Source organism: Colius striatus, chromosome 1, assembly GCF_028858725.1.
Source record: "Colius striatus isolate bColStr4 chromosome 1, bColStr4.1.hap1, whole genome shotgun sequence".
In the NCBI taxonomy this organism is placed as follows: Eukaryota; Metazoa; Chordata; class Aves; order Coliiformes; family Coliidae; genus Colius; species Colius striatus.
The window spans coordinates 133,657,833-133,679,614 of NC_084759.1; the positions used below are offsets into that span (position 1 = coordinate 133,657,833).

The 21,782-nt window shown below is 41.8% G+C and overlaps 1 protein-coding gene across 5 annotated transcripts in view; it reads left to right on the plus strand.

Annotated features, from left to right (window-relative positions):
* The window catches only part of TSPAN9 (tetraspanin 9), a 175,396-nt gene extending 156,491 nt beyond the window's left edge, over positions 1 to 18,905 (plus strand). For all 5 annotated transcript variants that reach the window (XM_062008093.1, XM_062008110.1, XM_062008084.1 and 2 more), the window contains 6 exons: positions 3,633 to 3,824; positions 5,248 to 5,322; positions 6,894 to 6,995; positions 7,589 to 7,720; positions 7,836 to 7,919; positions 8,706 to 18,905. In XM_062008093.1, the coding sequence (XP_061864077.1) occupies positions 3,633 to 3,824; positions 5,248 to 5,322; positions 6,894 to 6,995; positions 7,589 to 7,720; positions 7,836 to 7,919; positions 8,706 to 8,777 (657 nt within the window). In that variant the 3' untranslated portion in view covers positions 8,778 to 18,905. The remainder of the gene's footprint in view (positions 1 to 3,632; positions 3,825 to 5,247; positions 5,323 to 6,893; positions 6,996 to 7,588; positions 7,721 to 7,835; positions 7,920 to 8,705) is intronic.
* The last annotated feature ends 2,877 nt before the right edge of the window (positions 18,906 to 21,782 follow it).

The following is a 21,782-nucleotide window of genomic DNA, read 5'->3' on the forward strand; positions in this document are numbered from 1 at the left end:
TAAAACCATTAGTGCTATTTGTTATGGGTGGCCACCTTCTGGAAGTTTTTAGGATGCCATGTCTTTTACCAGATCTCTTGCAAGTGTTCTTACTTAATCTCTTCAGTCACCTGTAGATAGTTGGCCTTGGAGCTTTGGTCTCTAATAGCCACTCCATCACCTGATTTTTTTTTTTTTTATGTAACTAATCTGTGTTGTCAGAGAGCTCTGAAGGGAACTGTAATCACATTGTACACTTTGGCATGTTAACCCGATCACAACAGCAGCTGGAAAGGAGCTATATCATGGTTGTCTTCAGCAGGACATTAGAACTGCAGGAAGAAGGAGAAAATGTGGACATGTGTGCTGCTTCATTTTGTATTGCAAAGGGCTCTTCTCCCAATGTGTTCAGTTGTTTGGCATTCAAGTTTATCTCCATGGTGGTCTGTCTAAGGACAGCATAGGTGTGTTGCTAACCCACAAGACTTTGTTGCAAACATTTTAAATGCCTCTTCCCTGCTAGAGGCATCGTGGAAAGGTGAAGGTGCTGTAGGTGACTGGTCTTCTCTCAAAAAAACAAGTGTTTTGCTCCTTAGTTTACAAAAATACTGGGACACTACCATAAGCAACTGACGAAATGCTCTCTGGTATGCAAGTGTATATAGAGGGTCTTCTGAACTGAGACTCTGTCAGAGGTGCAGAGATCATCTGTCCATTTTTCTGCTCTCTGACTCTCGTGCTCTTGGTCCTGTTTTGTCTTCATTTCCATCCCACCAATGGGCTTGTCACTTTCCTGATTTCCTATGCTTGAAAGTAGCAGCCCCTTTCTTCCTCTAAGTAATTAGCTGCTTCTAAGTTTGTCTAAACAAACATAAAGATGAGCTTTCTCAAGTAATTTCTTAGCCACCTTTCTCTTCTAGACCTAATCTTTCTTAAGGATTGTGAAGAGTTTTTTTAAGATGATAGATTCAGGTAAGGGTTTCATTCTTTTACTACTATCCTCATAATTGCAGTTGGATACTGAGGTGCAATTCTTCATGGGCTGATCTTTCTATTGATCATGTGCTTCTTTTTCTCATTTATTTGCCTTTCTTCTGTAAGCCTTTTGCCCTGATCTTGCTCTTACCACATCACCTCATTAATCTGCAAAGCTCTGTTTCTTCTGGCCTGATGATTCCAGAAGTCACTCTTTCAAAACACTTCATCTAGGGCTGTGATTTCTGAGCCTGAGAGTATAAAGGTCCAGGGAACATGTCTGTGAATAACCTTTAAAGTCTGAGTTCTGGTTCTGAAAGAACATTATACTGGGAGAAAGTTCCTTGGAAATGTTTATAGTCATGGAATGTCATGAAGTCATTCATTGAAGTACCATCAGCTATTGGCAGTGTACAGCCCTGGCAGCTTAGAAATGCCATTTAAAACCTAAAATGTGGTGAGAACAGCTTCTAACCTCCTAAACCGTTAAGCTCTCAGCCTGAGCAAAAGATAACATTTTTTTTCCGAGAGGGCTTTAAAATTGAATAGATGAAACTTGAAGCAATAGAGTGACTGATTCCATGAACAGACAGGTCTAGTTTAAACTTGTGGTGATGTCCACTGTGTCCTGCAGCAGAATGTGATTGACAGACTTCTGTTTTTCATTGTATCCCCTCAAAAGTTTACATGCACCTTGCTGACATGCCATGAAAGGCAGTCAATGGTGTTTTGTTCCAGTCTTTTCTTAGGGGTAGCAGCTGTTTCCTGACTTCCTGCAACATACTCTTATGTTGCATGTGCATCCAGTTCCTTTACAGGGCATGCAAAGTTGCCCAGCTCACTTTGTGAAGTTATTGTATGTTGAGTTCTGAAAACAGAGGTGCTTCCCAGCCTCCTTGCAAGAATGCTGAAAATCTCTGTGTTACCCAGCGCATGTGGTTTTGAACTTTAGATAGTTGTGGGATATTTTTCCAAATTATTAAGCTGATGCTTGCGTGTAAGTTTGCCTTGAAATAACCACCAGTGCAGTATAGTTAATCTCCGTCTCTTATTCTCTTACTCTGCCTATACAACTTATGCTTTGCTTGATGTTAGTTCTTGTGGACTTGGTACATTGGGAGATGCTTTGCTTTGCCTCCCATGGAAATGCCTGTGAGCATCTTGCATAAGGCCCTACTCCTGGTCACAGTTCTTCACCAAATTGGTGAATCTCCCTAGATGCAATGCAATTTCAAAAACTTCAAACTAGGAAAGGGGCACAGAGGGGACAGAAGGATCACAATGGAAGTAAAAAAAAAAAACCAAAAAAACCCATGCATATGACTATGAAAACATGTCTGACTATAGACAAAGTGACATGATTTCAAGAAGATACTACTCTAGCTTTTCTTTCATGTTCTGTGAAGCAGCAAACCCAAAAGGAGACAGTTGTACTGTGAACTATCTTCCCTGCTTGTAAAATTATCTCAGACAGAAGTGGGGGTATTTGCTCCAAAAGTTACATCTGTAGCTCATCATCATGCCAGATTTAGTGCTCATCATAGGGCAGGATTGAACCTTGTTTTAGCAGAGGAACTGCTCTCTGACCTTGAGTTTCCAGTTTGAGTAAAAGTTTTTTTATATGAGCACAAAAAGGTGGGCTTGATGTGGTGAACCTTATAGATGACAAGAACTTTTGTTCTTCTTTTTCCTCACTGCTGACAAGTGAGCACCAGCAGCTTTGGGATGTCACTGTAGGTAATGATTAGGTACTGTTTTTTTTTTTCCCACGCAGTGGTCCAAGTAAAAGCGAAACACTCTGATGAGGGGACAGAGGGTGGGGGGGTACTCTGATCCCCTTCCCAGTGAAGCTGATGTAAATTTCACCTCCGAACTTGGCAGAGGCTGGATTTGACAGGAGAGTGTAAAAGAATCATAGAATCATTTTGGCTGGAAGAGACCTTTAAGTCCTAGCCCTATCAATCACTAGACTATTTTGCTAAGTGCGCTGTTTAGTAGCTCACAGATTTAATGAAAACACAGGAGACTCCTGCTTCTGATTTCACTGCACAGGAAGCACAGGTCACATGTTGTGTAATTGCCTTATTGACAGCTTTTAGGCCTCCTGTAGTGCAACACTTGGACATTGTTCTGAAGACCTGCCTGATGACTTAGAGTGGGAAATTGTATATCCTTAACCAGATATGGTACTGTGCAGAGGGAGAAGCAAATTTAGCAGCTTTGCATTTCCTTCAGATTCTCTTGCTGGCAGAGAGTAGCAGTAGTTGAGTTTCTTGTAGATATTTAACCTAGAAATCTGATTTTTGTGACACTGAACACTGGCAAACAACAGTAAAGCTATGAGAATTCATACTAAGCCCCAACCTGACTACTAGGACTGGTTGTTCCAATTTTATTATGTATTGAAATGATACCATTGATTATAATTATCTCCAGAACTTCCTTGCCTGCCCTAGGATGAGGAAATCTGGATCTACAACTCTGAGACATTGTCAATGATGCAGAAATAATGCAGTAGATAGTTCTTTCAAATAAATATTTTTATCTTCCTTTTAGTTTCAGCACCAAGACAGTGAGAGCATTACTACAGAACAGTTATCTGAGAATTTGCTTGAGAAGAAGGAATTTGTGTCATTAATTTTAACGGTGAAACCTTTCTCTTGTTTATCTCTTTGCAGTTATGTGGCTGTGGGCTCCTGGGTGTGGGCATCTGGCTGTCGGTGTCACAAGGAAACTTCGCCACATTTTCTCCTAGCTTTCCATCGCTTTCAGCTGCCAATCTAGTCATTGCCATTGGCACAGTCATCATGGTGACCGGCTTTCTGGGCTGCCTAGGTGCTATCAAGGAAAACAAGTGCCTCTTGTTGAGTGTAAGACATCAATACTTCTTTTCACTGAGACCAGTGCCTGTTGCTTTGTTATTATTTTAAAAAATAGTGCAAAATAGTCTTGTGGATCACTGTAACATTGCCTGTGGCTTTGAGCTTTTTGTATGTATGTAGTATGACATCCCACAGCTTTGCTCACAGTGATATCATTGGTGTATTAGAAAATGTATGCTTGCTACTGTGTGCCCTAATATATTAGACAGCAAAGCAAATTAGTGTCAGTTACCTCGGAATGGTTAAACATGAACTGTAGGGTCAATCTGGAATAGCCCTTCTGGTAACGTCTGTTAGAATAATTGACTGAAAAATCTTAAGCACAGCTGCTTTTGGATGCCACTCAAAGCTCCTCATGGATATTTTCTACTTTGCCCTTGTCTAAGACTTGATCAGAAGTTGGTGGAAACCATCTGGCCCAAAGCTGAGAAGTCAAGGTCTCTACCAGGTCTCTTACCAATAAAAAACCATAATAATAAAGATCCTTGGCCATCTTCATCCAGCACTGAAGCACAGAGGTTAGGAATACCTCTCAGAAAACACAGTGTTGGCCACTCCTTTTGCATAAACCCAGGAGGCTTTTAACGCTTCTCCCCACCTCAAGAAAAGAGATATTGTTGCAGAAGGTGAGAGGGGGACTTTGAAAGCAGACAGCTTCCAATTCAGTCACAGTTTAGGAATCATGGGTACTGTGACATCAAGGATAATGTGATTTTTCCTTCTGTAAAAGTGTCCCTTGCATGGTGTTGGGGAACAGCTGGGCACAGCTAAATATTGACATACCATATCTCAATGTCTGTGTGTGGGATGCCATGCCAATGTGGCAGTCCACTCATACATGAGGGCAACTAGTGGGCATGAAAAGTAGTGAGAAACTACTGGAGCTCACACTTGGGATACCCTGCAGAGAGAGATTTCAGCTACAGAGAGTTGGGAATAAAGTACTGAGTAACGTAATTACTATTGCAACAGGTGGTCAGATGTGGCTAAAGCCCACCAACTAGGGAATAATTCCAGAAGCACAACACATTGAGCTTTGTGGTACTGGATTTAGTGTCCATTTTGTAGTCTGTATGAACGAAAGAGACTACCAGGATTGTGTGAGAGCAGTCAAAAAAAACAAAAAAAAAAGGCAACACAAAAGCGTTGCTGAAACCTGCAAACTGGTAGCAGGGCAAAATCTAAGATTTAGAGAATGCTAGACAGTGAGCTTCCTCATTAATGGTGACACCCTCAGGAGCTTTAGTGGCAATCAATATGCCTGACTAATTTGAAATCAAATGTGAGAGTTTTTGTCAGTAGAGAAAAGGTTTAGAGGATGAGGGCTATAGCTTTCAGGGTTTCTAGCAGCCCCTGGTTTGCTTTCTAGTTGGCAACTGTGTATACACTGTCTGTTTTTCCTTTGTTCTAGTTTTTCATCATTTTGCTGATAATTCTCCTGGCTGAGCTGATATTACTCATTTTGTTCTTTGTTTATATGGACAAGGTAAGCAAATATGCCATATAGATTAATTATCGGTACTAGCATATAAACCAGATTCAGTTTGCTTGCATTTGATGGAAGGTGGATTCTTCTTGCTTTTCATTTGGGTAAAGTTTTAAGATCTTGGCTGCTTTCTGTAAGCTGCTCTGCAATGGGAAGAGAAAGTGATGAAGAGGACAAACAGGAGAGAAGAACCCACTGAGTTTTACAATTTCCTTCCTGAAATGAAACCACAGTCTGGGGCATCACTTTTAGTCTTTTCCTTAAAAAGTAAGAGAGCCTGCAACATAACTTTTTGATGTCTCTGCAAGAAGCTGGTTATCTTGTGGACTTGGGTTGTGGGGTGACCTACTTAAGACTTGGTTTGCTCCTTTGGACAAACCTTTGAACAGGACTGAAGGAGACAGGCCTGGGATAACCACAGGTTGTTGGAGATGCCACCAGCTGTTTCACTTGACTGTGCAGTCCAAAGAGTTTGATGAAGGTGCAGAGCAGATAAAGAGGCAGCTTCTCACTAAGCCCATCCATAGAAATCTGCTATCTAGTAGAGACTAGGTAAAGTAGATATGATTGGCTGGCCTGTCAGATAGCTAAGACTGGAAAATCATAGGGGAACTGGAGAACTCTGCTAAACACAGGATAGGGCCTTTCAGTATAAGCATGTCCATACTGATTTTAAAACTTGAGTTCCTACTAGATTTGTATGTTTTCCCAGGTTGTCATTATGATGCCTTCCACTTTCAAGGAGATGGGGTGAACTTCTGATTTTGAATGGGATAGCAAAGAGAGATAAAACAGGTCTTAGAATATAGTTGACTTTTATGCCAGGACCCAAAGGTTTATCCTTTGTCTACTGCTAGCTCACTGTTACCAGACTCAAGGTACATTCCTACCTGCATTCAGGACTCCAGGCATGGACTGAAATTTATACAAGAAATGGGACATCTCAGATCTCCTGTTAAGCATTCTAGCTTTCTCCTCTAAAGAAAGAACATTTGAAAATAATAAATCCTACAAGCTTATTTTCCACAAAGAGAAAAATAATAGTGCCATTTTTCAATTGATTTTTGTATTGGCCATTATAGCCTACCTGAACCTGTGAAAGGAACAGCTATGTTAAGGTTGAGAGGCTGGGACTCTGGTTTTATGATATTAGCAAATTATATTAGGTCATAGATTACAGACAGGAGAGGGAGGCTGCTGTGGGGTATTGCCAACAGCTATCTCTGATAAAGCTAAGGAGAGCTCAGCAGATTTCTGATGGTCACCCTTCAGTTAGTATGGCTCAGGTGATGGCTGTATGATGACTCATAGTAGAGGAGCTTTTTGGTCTCCCATCTCAGGACACTTAATCCAGTATTTTGCAAACTGAGGGAGAAACTAGGCTTTGGCAGATGCTGAAAGATTCCACTGACTTGTGAGAGTCTTTAAGCTATGATGAAGCTTTTCTACCCATGTTAAGTTTATGGTAAAAGAAGATATGAGAGGGATACGTTCTGTATCAAGTCTGTACCATTTCATCCTTTCCTCTAAACAGCGGTACTTTGTTTTTCTGTACTTTTTACATGATGCAGGTCAGTGAGAGTGCAAAGAAGGATTTAAAGGAAGGTATGAAGCTGTACAATTCAGAAAATAATGTTGGACTGAAAAACGCATGGAATATCATTCAAGCAGAGGTAACATTTTCTCAATAGAAAAAAAGCCCCAAACGAACCAACTTTGCCATTAAAGGCTCTAGTCAGTTAGCTGTGGCATCTATGCCAATCTAAAAGATGGCTAATGCAGTCTTTGGCTTCTGATTTGCACTCTTGACCATCCAGGGAATACTATGAAACCCAGAATTAAAGTATACTCTGTAAGGTAAAAAGGTACTTACCTGTCTCTGAGATTCTGTGCCTGTCACAAGCACAGAGGTGGTCTGAAACAGGAGAAGCAGCAAAACCTGCATAGGTAGATCTGCAGCTTTGGCAGCTAGGCTTTTCCTGCAGTTGTGGGCAGATTATGTTTTGCTGTTTAGGCTCATGTCTTGGTGACAAGAAGACTAATTTATGTTGGGCATGGAATTGTTTCTTTTCTTTGGGATTTCTTTTAAAAATGTTATTGTTTGCTTTTAATCACTACTAAGCACAAAGAACTTTAAAAATACAAAAGTGTTGTGTCAGCCCTTTTGAAATACACAACGTTAGAGTGGAAGCAAAAGCATGTGGTGGTGCATGATTAACAAATTGTACTAGTTAAGTTATTTATTAATCCTTTACTTTTGCTGTAGATGAAATGCTGTGGTGTGAATGACTTTACGGATTGGTACCCCGTGCTGGGAGAAAACACTGTCCCAGACCGATGTTGTACAGAAAACTCCCAAGATTGTGGACGGAACTCCACCGAATTAGTGTGGAAAACAGTAAGGCTGGCTTTACCCAAGTCAAGGCTTAGTGTGGGGCGGGAAGGAAGCAGAGGGAACGCACATGAAAGAAAATGTGACCTTGACTTTCAATTTTTGACTTTCATCATTTCAGGGATGTTATGAGAGAGTTATGACCTGGTTCGATGACAACAAGCATGTCCTTGGTTCTATTGGGATGTGCATCCTCATAATGCAGGTAATACTGGTATGGTGTTTGTCAACGTGGTTTTGATTTGCTATCAGCATTCTTGATTGTGTGAAAGTGCTGCCCAACTGCTTGTAGTTTGATCATGATTTCTAAAATGTCAGGTTTTTCTTATGAGTTCTTTTAGGCTGTCTACTCAGAAGGAAACCAGATCAGTAGCCAGTCCCACACAGAAGACATGCTACAGTGGGGTTTTCCTTACATGCATTTTGACTTCACAACACCATTTTGGAGTTCCCATGTTTAGCCATTTGTTATATTGTCCCTTAAGGAACTGGGTTTCTTTCATTTTGGAAGCAAGTTCTAGAAATTACCAAAATTAGTCAAATAATAGTCATTGAACTGAGTACGTTAACATGTTTGAAAAAAAGAAATGCAAAAGTATCATCATAATCTCTAAAGTTTTGGGGCTCCTGTATCACTGCTGTACTTCTGGGAGAGAGTACTTCAATCTGATATGATTATCTGGCTAAACAAGCACAAGTTGTTGGGTAAAAAGGAAGAGTGACTTGTGTGTATTGAGTCTAACACTGTTGCATGTATGACAAAAAGCTCTGAGAGGTTTTTGTCTCCATCTGTGCTCTGACAGATACATCTCTGGCCATCACTGTGTGCCTGAACAACATACATCCAAGTTTACTGATCAGTATTGAAACGTGAGAACTATGGCTAGTTTATAGTGACTTTTAAAATTAAAACTAGACTGTGAACACAGGTCAGCAGTGCGTTATCATCAGCCTCCCTGTACTGAAGTTCTTATGGTTTGTTTTCCTTCAGATTCTTGGCATGGCCTTCTCTATGACACTCTTCCAGCAGATTCACAGGACCGGCAAAAAATATGATGCCTAAAGCCTCTGAAACATTAGCACATCAACTCTTCTGTCTCATCAAAAAAATTAACAAAAGACAAGACTGCAAAGAGAATCGAGCCTAACCCTGCTGAGGGAATCTGTCACATTGACTGATGTACTTTGTGGTTACTTGTCAAGTCATTATCACAACTTGTTATTTGACTCATTTTTTGTCTGTTCACACTTACCATTTATTTGCCAAAGAGGGGGCAACCCCCCCTAACAAATGGATTTTCTACACAAAATCACAGATCTGCTCTAGGAATGATTCTTAATTTAAGAAAATGGTTTACTATATTAATCCATGCTATATGTACAAAAAGTTACATGTGTTCAAGGGAGAAGTCTTGAAAGTCTTCCATTAAGTTTCCAACCCTCATGTCCAATTTACTGGAAGACTCAGAAAAGCCACTCTAAGACTCCTAGGAAGTGGAGCTGCTTTGCTTCACAGCTTCTTGTACCTTACAGTGTATACTTTTTATTATGAAAATTATTATTATTGTTATTATTATGGATATAGCTTAGAATTTAGTTGCCTGACTTCGAATTTCTTACTGGTTTTGGTTTTACACATTTGTTGTACATTAACTTTAGAACCACTGTGTGATCTCCAGAGGAGGTTTTTCAAAGTTGATGGTGCCGGTAAATGAAGACATAACTTTTCTCAAGTCCAAAAGGATGCATTGTCTACCTTTGTCAGGGCCTTGATGCCCTTACTGTAACAAAAGTGGTTCCTTTCAAATCAGCAGCTCTTTCCTCAGATAGAATTCAATGCTTTCCCATTGGACCAGATGGTGAGCTTCCTGCTCCTGTGAGGCAAAGTTCCAATGCCTTTACTCACTCAAAGCAGTGTCTGACTGCTTTGATGTCATGCTACACTGAAAGCTAGAAGTACTAACTAAGCAAGTTACTGCTTCCTGGCACAAAGGAGAGAGAATGCAGACTGACCTACTGGCCAGTTGGCAGCAGCCATCACAGATTGTGGTGTTTGTTTCAAAAAGCTTGCCTGAGGTATGACGTGCTGCTGGATGAAGGAAGGAGATGGCAAACTGAGGACAATAGTGTCATGCCATGCCCTTCATTGAAAGGGTTTCCTCAGGCAGATGACAGCTGTCTCCCTGAGCTGGAAAAGGTGGCTTCATTAAACTTGATTAAATTTCCAAAACAGCGTTCAAAGAGACAGTATGTTTTTTCACATCTTCAGTACAGAATTGGTTCTTGCTGACAGAATGCCAAGTTCATTCATTGAGGTAGTTCAGATTTCACTGCAATGTATATTATTTTAATCAATGTTCCTACTAGAAAACATGAACAAAAATGTGTAGCTTGAATGCTGCTTCATTGCAGTTAGGCCCCATTCACCCTTTGTTCCAGGTTTTTGCTGTTTTGTGAAGGAAGAAGTCTGTCTGAGACACTGGCAGATATTTTCATTTAACTCTGGTCAGGGCTTAACTCAACTCTGAAAGAATACACTACTTTTTGTAATAGCAGCAGTCAGAAATCACCTTCAGCAGTTACCCCATCTGATGTCACTTTTAGAGTGGTACTGTTATCTATGTGAGATGTGGTATATTGTGACATTATTGGGCTGAGTTTCAGAAACAGATGAGGGTGTAGATTTTGTGCCTTTCAGAGCTATGCCATGTCAAACTATTTCTCTGTTAAACAAGTTTCTCTTAATGTCCAGTCTGAATATTTATACTTTAAACTCTTAAAAGACGTCATTTTCATTCAGCCTATCTTTTCCTTGTGGGCTGAAACAGCTATTTAGCCAGGTCTTATCTGGGAATTTTTAGTCCCATTTACCTTCCTAGTAGGTCCTACATGCTTCTGTATATCTAGCAGCAACAGTGGGGGTTTTTTTTGTGTGTGTGGCTTATGTCACTTTTTTGGAGTTCCTATGAAATCAATGTGACATGAAGGAGTGTGAATGTCTGGGAAACAGAGATGAATTTGGGTGTTGTAGTGAAGAAAAAGGTTACTATTAGAGCATGGCCCTTGCCCATATGAGCACAATGCCCAAAGTTTCACCAGGGCTTTTGTTTCCCACTGAAGCAGACAATGCTATATGGGTTCAGCTGTTTCAGTTGGATTGCCTTTGAAAGAGTCAGGGAAGAAGCAGAGGGAAAGCACAGAAACTGAATCCAGTTTTACTTCCATTTCTAACAAAAATTGGGACCAGGAGCATCTGAGCCTCACTGGAGAAGGATGTTCCATGTTGAAAAAGGGGCTCTGATGCCCTACTTGCTGCTACATGTAAGACTGTATCTGAAGTTGCTAAGATGCGTTCCCATTTTTACAAGAAGAGACAGGATGATTTTCATCTGTTGGCTTTGCTGCATTCTCCCTTTGGGCATAGGTGCTTAGCTTTCTCTAGCTTTCTCTCGTGTTCAAAAAGAGCAGGGTGCAGAGCTGAGCAGGAGCTTCATCTCTGTCATTCTGGGTCACACAGTGGTACCTGCTGCATCTTAAATTTTAATCTGCAGTCAGTTTATTTCCTTATAAGTAATAAGGAAATTAAAAAAAATATGAGTAACTCAGAGATGAAATGTATAGTTGCAAATTCAGCTACTTTGCCTTCCATCCAAACTTATTTTTGTAGAATGCTTCATTCCATTTCATGATCTAGCAGCATAGATCCTGAAATCTTTTTTTAATGACTACTTCTGGCATTTTAAGTACAGTATTAAGAGAGATAGTTACACAAGCTTTATGTATTCATCTCTATGAAGCCACCTACAGGAAGAGTCGAAAGCAGGGCTGATTTGTATCTAGCTGACTCTCTGATATGGGAGGTGATGACAGACATCCTGAAAGGAAAAGTAATGTCATTTTTCAGGCAACAATAAACAACTCTGAAAAGCATGAGGTTGCCTCAGTCACTTTGTCAGAGAAGGCACTAACTGTCCTGTAAACTTGTCAAAGGGAGCTTTGGCTCATATATGTATGCACTTTTTTGGCTTATGCTGGTGGGTGGCTCTCTGTGTGTTTTCCCCAAGTGTCATTCTGATTATTTAACGAAGTTTTAGCATGTTTTTAAACAAAATTGATACTAAGTAAAAATATCTTTAATATACACAAATATTGATTTGTATCAATGCATACCTCTCTGTATCTCTAAAGCGTGAAAGCACAGTGTGTGAAAGTACTGTTCCTTCAGACTGTAGTATACCTGCTCTCTCACTGTGCTTCATGCTTGGAAGCTGCAGCAGGACTTAAGCAGAGACGTGATAGGATAACTGCTTCAAGAACCTCTACTTGAAAGTTGTGGAAGTGATAGCAGTTAATTCTGTTCCTTCTTGGTGGTACCAAGGCTGATAGTTATAGGAAGACCAGGTGGAGAGCACTCAAAACAAGTGACCATAGCTATGTAGCATGTGAGATGATAAAAACAACAATGATGATAAAAATATTACAGGAGATGCCTTGTATGTGTCATGGATTGAGTTCCTGGACTATGGTCATGTTAGGCCAACTCTCTTGTCTTGTGTCAATGCTCCATTTGTATTTTGCGTGAAATACAAACTCACAGGGTGGAAGCAGAGAGCAGTCAAACTGATCCTCATGGTCTTTCTTGGGCAATGTATTAGTCAGGCATAGAAAAGGCAAGGAGGAAAAGGGTGATTTCCCAGCAGATGTTTCTTGGGAGCAGCATGGAATAGAGCACACACAATTCTCATGTAACTTCTTTCCATAGAGTTGAGCAGCTTCATCCTGTATCTGGCATGGGGAAACCTGGAGATGTTTGCCTATGTGCTAGACATCTATTGTGCAGTAGATAGTAGACAGTAAGAAACAACATGCCATTCCTACCAGGTGATGTTTGCACCAGTGTTTCTTCTATGCAATATCTACTTTCACCTTTATATAAAGATTTTTACTAGGATGATATAAAAATAAAGGATTTTTTTAAAGGTGCCTCTTTGAGCTCATTTCTCTCCTAACTCCCACTACCGCTAAAACCAAAAAGGGACAAAAAAATTTCCAAAATTGATTCACAAAGATCTGTTCCAACTTCACTGCAGTTGAAGTCCAGAGCTCTTGAAGCTGTTGCATTTCTGAAACTATCCCACACCCTGTCCTCTCATCCTTCTTCAAAACAATAGTCTAATAAAACAGAAATAGGTGTGAAAGCCGTCCAAAGAACAACAATTTGTTTATGGTAATATAAGAAAGAGCTCACAAGTGTCCCAGAGAATATAGAGTAGTTGAGAAGACAAAGTAGTAGACAACTCAAAGGCATCTAGAGGACACTGAGAAGTCTCAGAGAAAACAAGAAAATTGACTAAACACTGAGACAGATAAAGATAGTCCTCCAAATGCCAGGAGAGTAGAAGATGGTCTGAGAGGTCTCCAGATAAAGCAAAGGTCCCCAAGCAGAAGCCAACAATGCAACAGAGGGACTGGAAGAAATTCAGATAATATAAAAAAGCCTCAAGGAAGGGAAGAAAGGAAGGGAAATACCCAAGGAAACAAGGTTTTGCAGTGTCAAAGAGGCCGAGAAAGAAATATACAAGGCAAAGGACACCCTCCAGAGCACACCAAATAGGCTCAAGAAAGATAGCAAGAAAATATCAGAGATATTAAAGGAGCTCCAGGGTACTCATTAGTACCAAGAATGATCTCAGAGAAGACAACAAATGAAAAGGCAGAAGGCTTGAAAGTACCCCCAAAGAGTAGCATCAAAGAAAGCAAATGAGACGAAAATCTGTAAAAGACTCAGAATACACAAAGTAGCTTCAGAGGGGCAAAGAAACTAGTAGAAAGCTAGAAATAACCACAATCAACACACAATAACAAGAAAGTAGCAAAGATTCTGAAAAAAATCTTGGAGAGTATGCTTGCAACTACAAAGAAAGGAGAAGGGCTAAAAGAGCAACGGAAAATGCTGCAAACTTTGTACATAGACGGGGGGGCAGTGAGCATGACAGCAGAAAGTGCTCTGAAGTCACCTCAGTGAGAAGGAACAGACAAAAGCCTGAAAGGCAGCGATAGCACTTTTGGAGAGCTAGGAGATGTTGAGAGAGTCCCAGAGAAGAGAGAAACATTGCAGAGCCTGAGAGACTAGCAGTGAGACTGAAAGAACCTGAGATGACAGAGAAGTCTCAGAGAAGGTATGAAAATAGCATAAAGGATAAAAAAGACTGTCCTCAGAAGGGTGAAAAGAGTAGGCAAGAAAGAGATACAGCCTGAGAGATACAGAGGTTAAGAAACATAGATATATAGCCTGAGGGAATGCTATGAGATGTTTTAAAAGCCCAAGGAGAACCACTGGAGGGCCGTGAAAGTAGAAGACAGACTAGAACAACTCCACTGCATGCAGAGAACCCTTCAGGCAGCAAAGAAACAAACAAAAAGGTTTAAACAACCTCTGAAAGCATGCAGAGTAGCTCTGAGTGAGAGAAACTGGTGGGGAGGAGTTTCAGATGGGTTTAGAGGAGAGCAGTTGAGAGCATGTGACAGGGCATGACCATGTCTCTTGACTCTTCTCTTTTAAAGAAACGGCGTTAAATAGTACTGGCTCCAATATCAATCCCAAAGAACCACAAGTGGTAAACTCACTGCCAGTTAGTTTCAGCAGATGATCACAACCATTTAAGCCCAGTAGTTCAGTCAGTTATTCACCTACCTTATCTTCCACTTACCCAAACCACATTTCAACCATTTGGCTACAAGGTCACTATGGGAAACTGTGGCAAAGGGCTTGCTAAAGTCCAGGTGAACAATACTCGCTGCTCTCCACTCATTCAAGTGAACAGTTGTCTCACTGTGGAAAGCTATCCAAAGGTTGGTTGGACATAACTTGCCCGTGCTAAATCTCTGCTGTCTTTTCCTTTTGTGAGGATTTGCTTTGTGATTTTCTCAGGGGTGGAGATTAGGCTGACAATTAGCCTAATTAACCCCCCTGTAGTTCTTGCCTTTCAGGGAAGATATCTGGGAGATTGGGCAGGAGGGAGAGTTGTGCTGGTGCTATGCACCTCTTCAAGTCATCAGGACCTTTCCTGCTCACTATGACCTCTCAAAGATGACAGCAGCTTTGCAGTGACTCTAGTCAGCTTCCTCAGCACCTCTGTCTATATTTCAGTTGGACCCACAGACTTACATATATCCAGATTGTCTTTTGGTCCTCAATGTAGTCCTGCTCTACTGTGGATCACAGAATCACCAAATTACCAACCTTAAGGGTTGGTAATGGATCTAAAAAGATCATCTAGTCCACCCCCCCCCCCCCCGCCCCTGCCTAGAGTAGGTCACATAGGAACTCATCCAGGTGGGTTTTGAATGTCTTCAGAGAAGGAGACTCAACAACTGATCTGGGCAGCCTGTTCCAGTGCTCATAATATAATGTTCCACATCATTGCCAGATTTTGCCACTAAGTTCAAGGAGCTAAGGCCTAAGAGCAGAACTTAAAACACAAGTAAATACCAAAGGCAAGGAAGGCACCATTTGTGTCCTTTGTCACCAGGTCCCCTGCCCCATTTGGCAGGGGTCCACTTTGTCTTTGGCTGTCTTCAACGACTAGTGTATTCAGAGAAGGCCTTTGTGTTGCTCTGCCCATTCCTCATCATTTTCTTCTCCAGCTGAGCTTTGGGCTTTCTGGAATTCCACTCCATTACACTCAGGCCATGGCTATATTCCTCCAGAGTTGCCTTCTGCTTTCTGTGCACTTCTGTTGCACTGGCAACCTCAGTCCGGAGTTCACAACTGCAACATAGCACAGGCAGGAGACAGCATCAAGGCCTCTACTTAAAAAGAGTTCCCAAGGGAAATGAAGGACAGGAGCTTGCTGCTAGCCTTCTTCCAAATGGCTCTTACCAGCAAAAGAGATGGACCTGGACTCAGCCAGCTAAACTTTCACTTAGCCAACTGAACTCCTAGAAGAGCGATGCACTCCAGGCCCCGCCGCACTGACTCCATCTCCTCCTTCTCCTGACTGGACTCTCTGGATAGACCATGGCCAGATTCATTACCTTGTTTTGCCTGGGAAAATCAGTGCACCCTATTGTCAGCACACCTGCTTTGCCCTCCCACTTCAGCTCTGAGAGTGCACCCTGGCCACCTAGGTTCTGTGACTGAGCCGTTCCTGGTTTGCCCCTTGCAGCTCTCCAACAAAAGTGTGCACACCCATTTCACCAGATACTGCCTTCCTACTCCTTCTGCCTCCTCTTCAGCATTCCCCATTCCTCAAAGAGAGAGTCCAAAAGCCAAAGCTCTGTCTGTAACACTGGCTGTGCAGTCAGGTCGTGCCCTCCTATCCAAGCTTTTCCTGTCCCCTGTCAGGACCAAGTTGAACAGCACCTTGTCACCTGTGGCCTGTAGCTGCTCTTGGTTTGTTAAGGTCTCCCTTGACAGTATCAGTGGTGCACACATGGCCGAGCAGGCTGGGGTAACAGGCCAAAGCCCAGACATGCCTTAGTGCCCCCTGCAACAGCCCCAAGTTCAGTCTCCTTGCAAGTAACAGATCATGTGAGGTAGCAAGTGAGGTCTCTAGAGGGGTGGCTCTATAGCCTGTAACAGGAAGTTTCCAACCACTGTCACACATCACTTCCTCTCAGCACTGGCTCAGGCGTGGTTCAGAGTTGCCTAGCTATGGTGCATCCCTCGACAATTCATAGTACCAGTTATCCTGCAGTAAGTGGGGTGATACAGATGCTGAGATACATGTACACACACACAACTGAGAATGGGAATATGCTGTAGCTGAGTGCACAGCAGATAGACTCTGAAGGTTTTATTTTCTTACTTTGTGGCAGGTTGATCCCCACCTGCAGCTAAGCACCACACAATATCTCACTCACTCTCTCCAACCCCAGCAGGATGAAGAGAGCAAAAGCAATAAAATTCAGGGGTTGAGACAAAGATATTTTACCAAGTTAAGAAAAAAAAAAGTATGTTGGGGAAACTGATGCAAAGGCAATCACTCATCACCTCTTAGTGCCTAGTCTCTGACCAATAGCTACCTTCCCAAAATCCCTTTCTCCACATTTGTTTTTTTGCTGAGCATGATGTTATATGGCATACCCCATTAATTTGGTTAGTTTGGATCAGCTGTACTGGTTATACCCCCTCCAAATTATTGTGTAATCCCAATTTACTTGCTGAGGGCACTCTTGATGGTGTGCCAGGAAGTAGCGGAAATTTGCAAAACAATACAACGTGGCAGACTAGTTTGAAGACCTACTAATCAACTGGAGTCAGGTGAGACAAAATACCAACAAAGTGGATACTTTTGACTTCTGCATGTACTTGAAGTTAGGTTGAGTTTAATATTAATGTTTAGTAGGTTTAAACATATTAATTTCTTCACCCAGGGCAGCATAAAGTTGGAGATGATGAGATATGCAATGTATGATGCAGGGGATATGAGGGGTGTGTGTGTACATATTAGAGCAAAGATGTAACAGGCCGATCGGGAAGGTCTGTACACTCAGAGTACCTCAGCCAATGGGGAAAAGAGGAGGGTCTCACGTGCCCAGGAAGTTAGGATAAAAGGAGGCTGTGCCCTCCAAGTTGAGACACCCTACACGGGAATGCCCCAGTGGACTCTCCCTTTATTTGAATAAAGTCTCCTCTGTCTCCTTTGTGAACACTGACCTCTGGTTCTCTGGTCAACTGATTTTTCTGAACAGTACTATCATTTCCCTCAACTTCATTTGATTCTTAGCAGACTGGAGAAACTGTGCCTGTTATTTCCCTTATCCAGGTGTCATGGTTTTGTCCAGCTGGGAACAAAGAGCCACGGAGTGCTCGCTCATTGCTCCCCCTCTCGGCGGAGCAGGGAGGAGAACCAGAGAAAGAGGGGGAAAACCCGCGTAGGTTGAAATAAGAACAGTTTAATAGAACAACAATAAGAAGAAACAAGTTCAGGAAAAAACAGTTATAATAGTAAATGAGGGGATATACAAAAGGAATGGTGCATGCCGCAGTTGTTCACCACCCGGAACCTGACACGACCGCTCCCGACTGGCAGCTGAAACTGTGCTTCCGCAGCACCGCCCCCAACAAGCTCCCTGCCTATATGTACTGTGCATGAGGTCAGTATGGTATTGAATACCTGTTGGCCAGCCTGGGTCAGCTGCCCATGCTGTACCCCTTCCTACTTCCTCATCAAAGTTAACCCTACCCTAGCCCAAACCAAGACACCAGGAAATCCAGCATCAGAAGGAAGACTAAGGAGCTCACCTCAGATGGTTATAGTGAAAGGACAATAGGCAACATGCACAAATTGCAACACAGGAAATTTTGGTTGGACAAAAGGAAAAAAAAATCTTGCCCCTGAAAGCATTTCAGCAGACATGCCCGGAGAAAAAAAAAAATGTCTGGACAAGACACTGAGCAACCTAAACTAGATTTGAAGTTAGTCTGGCTTTGACAAGGAGACTGTACTAAAGGATTTCATGAGTCCTTTCAAACACAGATCATTCTATGATCCTACAATTTATGTACCAGGCTGTACTAGGGAGTTATCTCTTCTGCTTCATTTGACCATTCTCTGCAAATATGCATTTGTAACTCATGTAGCCAAATATCTCGAGTTTCTGTCTTCTTGCTGCTTGAAGTAGAGGCTTGTGAGAATCAATAAATGCAATCATATCTACTCCAGACAGGCTGTTAGTCTGCACACAGTACGTGAGGTATCTATAGAATGTTTGGATTTTAAAGATTTGAAAGTTGTTGCTACAAACAATTTGGCATTAGTGTGTAGCTTCCTGAGAATACAATAACTTTAATGTGAAATGTGTTCATCTGATTCATGTCAATGTGTCTTGTATAACCACAGGCTTAAGGTGCATATAGATGTATCTTTTTGCAAGGCGCCCATTTTTTTCTTTTTCCCCGGCAGTTAGTGGCAGTAGCTTAAACTGGCTTTGTTGCTGGTCGTGTGATGCTGGGCAGAGGCAACCTGTCTGTTAGCATGACTCAGCACAACGTGGTTCTATTGGATGTGTGTGTAGGACATAGCTATGAATATGTATTAGACTAGATGAATATGTATTAGCCTAGGAAATAAAAACCAAAAGCAGGAGCTGTATGGTGTGTGTCTTGGTTGAGCAGAGACTCCAGGTGCACCCAGCACTGTTTGCTTGTTTTTATTCATTTAATAAATTTTAAGTTTAATCAGAATCCTGTTTGGGACTAAATCATTTATCACAATTGGAGGCTCGTCTGGGATGGTCTTGGTTCCTGAATTCTAACTTGATTCAGGGGAGGTGTCCCACCGTTTGGTGGCTCCTGATCAGGTCAGGTCGGGACTAATGCCAGGCTGAACCTGAATAGAGGCAAGCAAAGAATTTGATTTTTTTATGAGCTCCCTTGCCGGCTGCAGCAGTTTATTTTGCCTGTAATTCTGCGTGCAAAGATCCGAACAAAGACGACAGGGTCATAAATAAAATGGATTTAAGGCAGATATTGTTCATTTGGGTGGGAATCGGTTGCCTGTGTGTGTGTAAGAGTGTGACTGAGATGGAACCTGGTTTCGAAGCAACTGTGGAGGTCTTCTAACCTTGGTTCCAGTCTCCCACAAGGGACTTGGCAGTGAAGGTCTGAAGTGATTCCTATAGGATTCATGGGTGGGTGATAAGTCCTAAAACCCCCTGCAAGACACTATTACTGGTAACCAAGGGTTGTAGGAATTGCCACAGCAAAATTCCTAGATGGGTCAGACAGATTCCAAGACCCAGGACCTGAAGAAAGGTAGCGAATTATCAACAGATGACAGATTTGAGGAGGAAGAAAGAGATGGAAGTGAAAAAGAAAAGGAAAAAGATGATGGGTGGGGACCACTGGGTGGCCTGCCGCCTCCATGCATTGCCGGTCCACCTCTGGTAGCCCTGGCGTCTGCACCTGGGCCACCGTTTCCCCTGCCTCCACTACCAACAGCACCGGAGTTAGAGCGACCTCCGGCGGCATGTACAAGAAGTAGAACTGCTGCATATGAGGGAGCTTCTCTATATCCCTTACGAGAAGTACCCCTTGGAGGCAATCAGGGAGGTACGGGGTTTGTGGTAGTCCAGATGTAAGGAAGTTCAAGAAAGAAATGGAGACCTTATTAGATGATCCCCTTGGAGTAGCTGAAAAACTAGACCAATTCCTAGGCCCCAATACTTACACTTGGGAAGAAATGCAATCCGTTTTAGGGATCTTATTTACTGCTGAGGAAAGGGGAATGATTAGACAAGCTGGAATGAGAATTTGGGAAAGACAGGCAGGACCCCCAGGAGATTAGAAATGGCCAAATATGGACCCCCACTGGGATCATCAACAACCCCAAGGAAGACAAAACATGAGAGATTTGAGAACATAAATCATACAGGGAATAAGGGAAGTGGTTCCCTGAGGGCAAAACATTAATAAAGTATTTAATGAACAACAAGGAAAAGACAAATCTCCAACAGAATGGTTGGAGAGGTTGAGAAAAAGCCTACAGATGTATTCTGGATTTGATCAGAATACAGTGGCTGGGACCACACTCCTCAGAACACAGTTTGTAGCCAAGTCCTGGGGGGATATAAGAAGGAATTTAGAAAAACCTGAAGACTGGCAAGAAAGAGGTTTAGAGGAGTTACTTAGAGAAGCCCAGGAGGTCTATGTCAGAAGGCACAAAGAAAAGCAGAAAGTAAAAGCAAAACTTTTTGTAGCAGCAGTAAGGGAAAATCAGAAAAGTGGGACTCCATATGGAGAGAAAAAGGGAAAGAGAACAGAGCCGACACCCCGGGAACAGTCTCATAGAGAGAGATACACAATTCCCATCTGTTACTACTGTAATAAAAGGGGACATATTCAGAGGAACTGCTGTAAGTGGGAATGAGATGATAAAATGATTAGAGAAGAGAGGGGCTATATCTTTTGGGGACTTCATATTAGGAGGTCCCCATAAAGAGAAGGTTTTATTTTTAGTGGATATAGGAGCTAAAAAATCAACCATTCAAAAACTCCCAAAAGGAGTAGAGAAAGGGAAGAGTTATACGTCAGTAGTCGGGGCAAAGGAGAGCCTTTTAAAGAAAAAGATGTAGAAATAAAAACAGAAAAGAAAACCTGTCTCAATGATTTACTTTTGCTCCCTGAAGTGGAATATAATTTTTTAGGGACTTGATTTTTAAGTTGAATTTGAGCATTCAGAGTCAGGGAGCAATACTAATAGACTCTCCTGATTTAGAACTGAGGGTGACTTCTGCTAAGAGTCCAGCATAGTTTTTGTTTGGAGAGCCATCAGAGGAAGTACAACATAATTGTTTAGAGGTAATTGAGATCCAGACTAAGGTAAGGACAGATTTAAGAGATACTGAGCTGGAAAATGGAGAAGCGTTGTTTATAGATGGCTCCTCCTGAGTGGTGGAAGGGAAGAGAAAATCAGGATAAATAAGAATTTAGAACTTGTGGAATTAGGACCTCTGAGTGCATCATGGTCAGCTCAAGCTTGTGAGCTGTATGCCCTCTGTAAGGTCCTGGAATTATTGAAAGGAAAAAGGGGGACTATATTTACGGATTCTAAATATGCATATGGGGTGGTCCACACATTTTTGGAAAGATTTGGGAGGAAAGAGGTTTAATTAATACTTAAGGGAGGAATCCAATACATCAAGAATTAATAGTAAAATTTTTAAAGGCATTAAATGAACATTTCCTTAAACAATTGGGCTGTATTGGAATTTTTGATGCTTAACTTGTCAAAAGGTAAACAAGAAAGTGTTTCGACAAACAGTCAGGGGAGGGAGAAAAACGACTTACAGACCTTTTGAAAGAGTACAAGTTGGTTTCACTGAATTGCCTAAAGTAGGGAGGATAAAATATCTATTGGTAATAGTAGATCATTTAACACAATGGGTAGAAGTTTATCCTGTAGTGCGAGCTACTGCACAGATGGTAGTAAAAAATTTATTAGAACACCTGACACCTAGATATGGGATAATCCAGTACACTGATTCAGACGATGGCACACATTTTACTTATAAAATAATAAAACTACTATGTCAATTGTTAGGTATTCAGTGGGAGTATCAC